Here is a 6,899-nt window from a genome sequence, read left to right as displayed (position 1 = left end):
TTGGGACTCCCTCGGACAAGGAGGGACATGGGGCAGAGCCCTGAAGGTTTCCAGAGAGGACCTGTTGACGTTCTGGACCTTTGGTACAGGCCAGAGGAACGTGGATTCTTCAATCTGTACTTTAAAAATTAAAACAAAAAAAACACCAACAACAACAACAAAAAAAACCCAATAAAAAACACAACCACCCACCCACCCACCAAACTATTATAAAGCTAGATGCTAATCTTTACATCAATCAGGTCACTGCCTGGAGCTCATTTGCCTTGCAAATACTCTATTGTTACATGCCGTGTCCCTCCCTACTCACTTAAATGACTAACTCCACCCCAAAAAAGAACAACTTTTGCTGAAATTGCTGGACGGGAGACAGATCCTGCCCCTGAAACCATGGGCCCCGTCAGCTACTCATCGGAGACCTACGACTTGGTGAGTTGCGCCGGCTTTGCTTGTTCGAGAGGACAACGGGGAGGGCGGGTAAAGCTGGGCTGGGCTGAAGAACCTGGTTTCCATCACTCTGAGCCAGGCACCTTGTGCAACAGCCTTCAGCAGTACGAATGACTGTGCACACAGCGTGCAAAGCCCTGGAATCTTGATACGATCTTTATGTAGCAGGAATACCCAAGCTAAACCCAATACTATAATCTCTCCACGCGTGAAAACCTTTGGTCCAACTACACACGCTCCTACCCTTGCCTTCCTGGCAAACAGGCTGCCGTAGGCTCCACTGAAAGAAAAATACGCAGTGTATTTACCAGAAGGGAACTGTAAAGAAGGGAAGATGAATTGCGATTACTTCTTCTAATGCGGAGTGATAACACTGTGTGTTCTGCCCCGTAGTTCTCTGCGTTTGCAAGTGAGACGACAGCAGCTGCCCGTTTTAGAACAGGTTGTGCTGTCCGGGGGAAGTCCACGGCAGCGCCGTGATTAGGCTGGCTCTCAGAGGCTGCAGCAGACCTCAGGTTAGCGTCTCTGAAGAGAAAAATGCTGGATTTAATTTTTAGCAATTTTTCTGTCCCACCTTTGTGCTATACACCAGGGAAGAGAGAGGAGATGTCGCAGGGGCAAGCCCAAGGCTCCGTATTTTTTCTGACTCACCCAGTATAAAAACCCTTTGTGAATAGTGGTGGTTTCATTTAGAACTTTCTTGCAAAAGACACTTCTCTCCCCGACCTCCACAGAAGTTCAGTGTCAGTGCTAATGCTTGCTGAGATGTTGAAAGCAAACTCAACCCTTTTCATCCCCCAGCTGAACTCTCCACTGGAAATCTGCCCCACCAGCAGAACACCAGGGAGGCTGCAGCGTGTCGCACCCTATAAGCAAGCGGCTGCGTGGCAAAGCTGCATCACTTCTAATGCAGGGGGATCAAGCAGCGCTGGGATTCCCTCTTTGCACACCATCCTTTCCAGAACCTTAGTTTAGCAATTTTCTCCAATGTAATGGGACCGACGTGACCTGAGAGTCATAAAGGCACCTGCACCGCAGTAATGTGGCGTTTCCACAGGCTTTGCTCTTATCTGTGGGTTTCCCTGGTTCTGCACCCAAAGAGAGGATGAGCGAAAGCTCCAACAGTAACTTGCACTGATGTGGGCAACTTCGGTTCTAAGGCTTTGGGAACGAAACGCGCGTCTCCCAGCCCTGGCGCAGGGAGGGAGGGAATGACTCACGTGGAAAACCCCTCATCGCAGGAGCGGCTTCTCTTCTGCAGCCAAATGTTTTGACTGCTGGCAGTTGTGGGGAACTGAGAAAAGCAGCTGACACACAGCGCCTGGAATAACTGAGATGTGGGTTAGAGGGGAAAAGGGATCCCCAGACAAAGCGCACAGGGGAATGGGCTTTCCCAGGCGCGCGCTTGGCTGCTCGGTTACAGAAAAAGGCGCCAGTTTATCACCTACCCCCAAATCTGGCTGCACTTTTGTTGTACAAAGGTCCCACTGGACTTCTCCCACCCTGGGCCAGGCAGCCACCTGCTTCCAGACCCCGAAATGGGGATCGCAGCAGCGTCCCGAAAAGCCTGGGCTCGTCGCGCTTGGCGTCTCCTGCAGCTCCGGCTCCTGCCCTTCCCGTCCCAGCCCCGGCTCTGACTCTGCATCCTCTGCTAATTGTCTCCGACTCATCTCTGTCCGCTCCCACCCCTGCTCGCAGCTCGGCTCGGAGACGCACGAGCGGAGGCCTCAGACACAGCTCCACGCGCTTCCCCGGCAGCGGCGAGCGGCTTTTACCGTAAGAGCCCTACCTGCTATCTCACCAGCCATCAGATGGTGTCTGATAGCGGCACAGGCTCCGCACCTCTGGCTCCGAATGCGATGCTGGAAACTGATGCTGGTCAGCCGTGCATCCTGAGCGGCCAAGTTTGGTCACTGAGCCAAATCGCAAAGGTTTTTGGTTTGGTTGTGGGTTCTTTTGTTTTGTTTTTGAAGAGGTTCAAGGATGTGGCCCTGGCCAACACATCACAGGTTTCTGTGCAGGTTGGTAACTCCTGAAAGAGCCCAGGAACTGACTAGGCAGGAAATATTTTCAAGCCAGAGAGAAAACAGACTGGGAGGGATTTCTAAAGGCTTTTATCTTTGGCAGCAGCCTCCAGTCTCCAGAATCCTACAGTAAACTGGAAAAATAATTGTTCTCTGGGAATACAAATGCTCGCAGCCCCACCATTACATTAGAGGAAGACAGTCTCATGCATTCAGGTTTTGGGAGAAGAAACATAAAGCGCCCTTCTCTAGCCAGGCACAAGGCAAGACACAAGGCTGGTCATGGTCGTTTGGCTCAGCAGCACGCGGGGGGAGCCAGAAGAACCCCAAAGTGCTCTAAAGCTGTTTAAAGCAGGGCTGGTATTTTTAGGTGGGAACGCGGGCCGGGGAGGGAAGGAGCAGCAGGTGCAAACGGCTGCAGCCGGCAGTGAAAGGTACGAAAGCCGCAGCAGAAGCTTCCGCTGTGGTTGGCACGGAGGTCTCGGCGCTGCTCTGCGGAGCGGGTGTGGGTGGGGGAGTTCGGTGGCTGCTGACGAGCTCTTCTCAATTGTCGCTCGTTTCTCAGCTCGCCACGAGCCTCCCGCGCCGCGCTCTTTCGCTTCCTGTCTGCATCCCAGACCTTTGCTTTGCGAATGCCCAGCTCCAGCCAGCTGCCCGAGGTGGCCAGAACATCAACCAGGGAGCAACAGCAGCTGCCCAGGACTTGTGTACAACCCCAGCCCGGACGCAGGCTGCTCACCCGCAAGGAGCTACAGCGGGTGGAGCGTGAACCGTGTCTGCGGTGGCTCTGTTGCGCTTTCCTCATCAGCTATCGGTCCAGGGCCCCAGTGGTTATTTTCAGATTCCCTTTCCTGCTCCAACTGCAATTAATTCAAAACCACAGGGTTTACCAACAGAACAGATTGCTCTTTCCAGCGTCCACCACCACGGCTGTGGAACGGCTGCTGCTGTCCCCACCTTGCCGTGCTCCGCCCTGGGCAGCTCTGAGGTCTCTGAGGAGGAGAGGCGGACAGGGACAGCGTCAGTTCACATAAACTGAGGTACAGATGCGCTCTGCAGGGAATCCCACCGCCTTCATACCTGACAGCAGGCGGCGCGGGGATGGCTGGTGTCAGAGACGGGCGCAAAGAGTGGGAAAGCTGGTAGAGGAGGGTTCTGTACTGTGAGAAAGCAAGAACAACCAGCAGGTAACTCAGAAAGAACCAGAAGATTAAACGGGTTCTCCTGTTCATAAACTCCCCCTGGTAACTGGAATCTCTCTCTCTCTCCCCTAGAGCCAGGTAGAGCTGAGCGGTTACTACGAAGCTGAAAACACCACCCCTTCTTTGGAGGGCTATTTTTGCTTCAACCCAGCCTCGTCCGTGGTCGGCAACCAGAGAGATCCCTTCAGAAAGGTCTTCATGCCTCTCATCTACCTGCTGATGTTTGTGCTGGGGACAGTGGGCAACGCTCTAGTCCTGGTCATTTTAGAGAGGTTCAAGCGGTCTCGCACCACCACAGAAAACTTCCTGTTCCACCTCACCCTGGCCAACCTGGCGCTGTTGCTCACCTTCCCCTTCAGCGTGGTGGAGAGCTTGGCCGGGTGGGTATTCGGGAAGTTCCTCTGCAAGATCCTCAGCGCTGTCCACAAGATCAATTTCTACTGCAGCAGCATGCTGCTGGGGTGCATCGCGGTGGACCGCTACCTGGCCATCGTCTACGCGATCCACACCTACCGCAAACGCCGAGCTCGCTCCATCCACCTCACCTGCACGGCTGTCTGGCTCTGCTCGCTGCTTTTGACATTACCCGACCTCATCTTCATGGAAGTCTGGACAGACGACAGCAACCGCAGCATTTGCTATTTTCCAGAGGTTGGGATCGATGGCAACAATGTCTGGCTGGCAACACGCTTCCTCTACCACACCGTGGGCTTCTTCGTGCCGCTCCTGGTCATGTGCTACTGCTACATGGCCATCGTGCGGGCTCTGTGTCAGTCCCAGCGCCTGCAGCGGCAAAAAGCCGTCCGCGTGGCCATCCTGGTCACGGGCGTCTTCCTGCTCTGCTGGAGCCCGTACCACATCGTCATCTTCCTGAACACGCTTACCAAGCTAGAAGCCTTCACCAAGAACTGCCTCCTGGAAGACCAGCTGGACACGGCCATCATGGTGACGGAAGCCATCGGCTTCACCCACTGCTGCCTCAACCCCGTCCTCTACGCCTTTGTCGGAGTCAAGTTCCGCAACGACTTCTTCAGGATCCTGCAGGAGCTCGGCTGCATAAGCCAGGAGACTCTGCAGGAGATCCTGGAGGTGACAAGGAAGGGCAGCGGGATCGAGTCTGACAACACCACGTCCATCTCCACTTTCTAGCAGTGAGGGCTGCCCGCGGGGAGCGCCGGCCCGAGGCGCGCCTTCCCAGCGGCACGCGTGCTGTGGCCTCGGTCCCGTGCTTCACGCGTGTCCCCACCACTTTCTTCACACTTCAGGAAACTGAGGTCTAACAGACACCCAACACCCAAATCCTGTCTTCGCTGGCACCTCCTGGTTCTCATACCTGTAGAAATCCACCTGCAGCTGTTGGCAAACGCTGGCTGTCCCGTGGTCACTCTGGCAGGGCTGGACAAACCCCAGTGGGTTGGACCTGATGTTTCCAGCTCTTCCTCGCAAACCTGGCCCGCAGGCACCCTGTGCACGGAGCCAGGCACGAGGCTGGGTGCCGGGGCAAGGGAAGAAGCTCAACCTGGTAAACATGGAGTTATGTCGGTGAGCAAGGACTAAGAACAAAAGCCAAGCAGGTCTCCATTTCACTGGCTCGGGTTGGTAGGGATGCGCCTGAAGCTCAGCAGCTCATCCTCAAGTTGTGACTTGAAGAGAAAACTCCCCGAGCCATGAGGCTTTTCTACAGAGCACAGTCCACCATTTCCTGCAGCGCTGCATCTTCAGAGCTGAAACCCGCAGGTAACGGCAACCGTGGCTGTCCAAGCACGCACGCGCGCAGAGGAAGAGCAGCTCTCTGAAAGACGCCCTTGCTACCTCCATGGTTGTACCGGTGAGCAAACTCGTTGCAGATGTAAACACCCTCACAGGCCCGGTTCTGATGGGATCTGTGCTCCTACACAAATACATCACTGAAAAAATGAACAGTGAGAGTGTAAAAATCGTACAGTGTTCACAAGATAAAAATAAAACCTGCACACAAACTAAGGGCGAACAGATTACACATCTATTATGACTATAGATTTTAGCACTGCTATGTTGGTCAACTTCCAGAAAGTTTCGATGTGAGCTGTAATCAACAGTTAAATAAAACACCTTCTTCTCACATATAGTGCTTGCAAGCCGTTGTCTGCAGTCGTGTCACTTTTGCACGGGAAATGCATCAGAGAGCACTAAGTGGGCTGACGGCAGCTTTCTGACAAGCGTTGCTCTTCACACACGGAGACCAGAGGGCTCATAAGCATCTTGCTCAGATTTCCCTGCCCCAGTAGGTCACACTGCATTTGGAGTCAGTCCAAACTGACTCTGCAAACAATGCTGGAGCAGACAGCCCAGAGAAAGTCCTGGTCCGCGCAGAAGGCAACGCCGAAGAAGGGGACATGGAGATCCCCGAGGCAGCACAGCGCTCTGCACGTCCTGCAGCGTGACCAAGCCTCCCGGGAGACACAGCCGGGGTGTTTCAGCAGAGCATCCTGCCGCACGCAGCAGTCACGGGGCTGTGCCGGCGGAGGAGCGTGCACAAACCCGGGGACGCATGAGTGAACCCTCTGGGAGTGCTGCAGAGCAGGGGCTCTCCCCGCACCCCCTGCCCTGCTCTGACTCACACGTGGTTTCATTTTCCTTATCAAGAAGACGACATGCCGTCTCACCCCGGTCTCCTAGAACCAAACATGCTCAAGCACTTCATTGTCTGTACTGCTGCCTGCTGTGTCATCCCTATTTTAGCACAGGTGGCTCTGGGCTCGTGGCGCCACAGCCACCGAGGTCCGTGAACAGGGGTCCTGGGCTGCCACGTGCAGCAACCCCAGCTCTGCACCCAGGCAGCAGCGTGAACCCTTTCTCCCTCCAAGCCCCCAAACCAGCCTCTCTCCCCGCTGCCATCGCGGCAGGCTCCACGTTTGCTCTGGCTCCCTACAGGCACGCGGCAGCCACGGCGCACGTGAGCTTCGCCAGGCCACGAGACGCCCAGAACGAGGGGGAGCCGAGGGGCTCCAGCGGACGGCTCGGCAGCAAGTCCCTGCACTAGGTCACCTCTTTGCTTTGCAGTCCTGCCCAGGGACCCAAGGTGCTGAGGGTGGTCCTGCCTGTCCCCCGCCCATCCCTGGGCACGCCCCTCCACCTGCCTGGGACAACCATCCTGTCCCACGTCCTGCCAGACACGAGGTGTTTGTAGCAGGGCCAGCTGAGCCCCCCCGATCAGCCCCAGCTTGCAGGTGACGCTGGCTGAGCA

General features: G+C 55.5%; 1 protein-coding gene across 1 annotated transcript; it reads left to right on the top strand.

The window, feature by feature from the left end:
- Positions 1–215: 215 nt before the first annotated feature.
- CXCR5 (C-X-C motif chemokine receptor 5) lies at positions 216–4,822 on the top strand (the record flags this gene model as incomplete). The annotated part of the gene is made up of 2 exons (XM_080358070.1): positions 216–429; positions 3,746–4,822. Exons 1-2 carry the CDS (start codon positions 391–393, stop codon positions 4,820–4,822), a joined length of 1,116 nt encoding a protein of 371 aa, XP_080214196.1. The 5' UTR covers positions 216–390.
- Positions 4,823–6,899: the final 2,077 nt, after the last annotated feature.

The sequence above is a fragment of the Nesoenas mayeri genome (assembly GCF_963082525.1).
Source record: "Nesoenas mayeri genome assembly, chromosome: 22".
Taxonomy (NCBI): domain Eukaryota; kingdom Metazoa; phylum Chordata; class Aves; order Columbiformes; family Columbidae; genus Nesoenas; species Nesoenas mayeri.
This window is presented reverse-complemented; position numbering and strand designations above follow the sequence as displayed.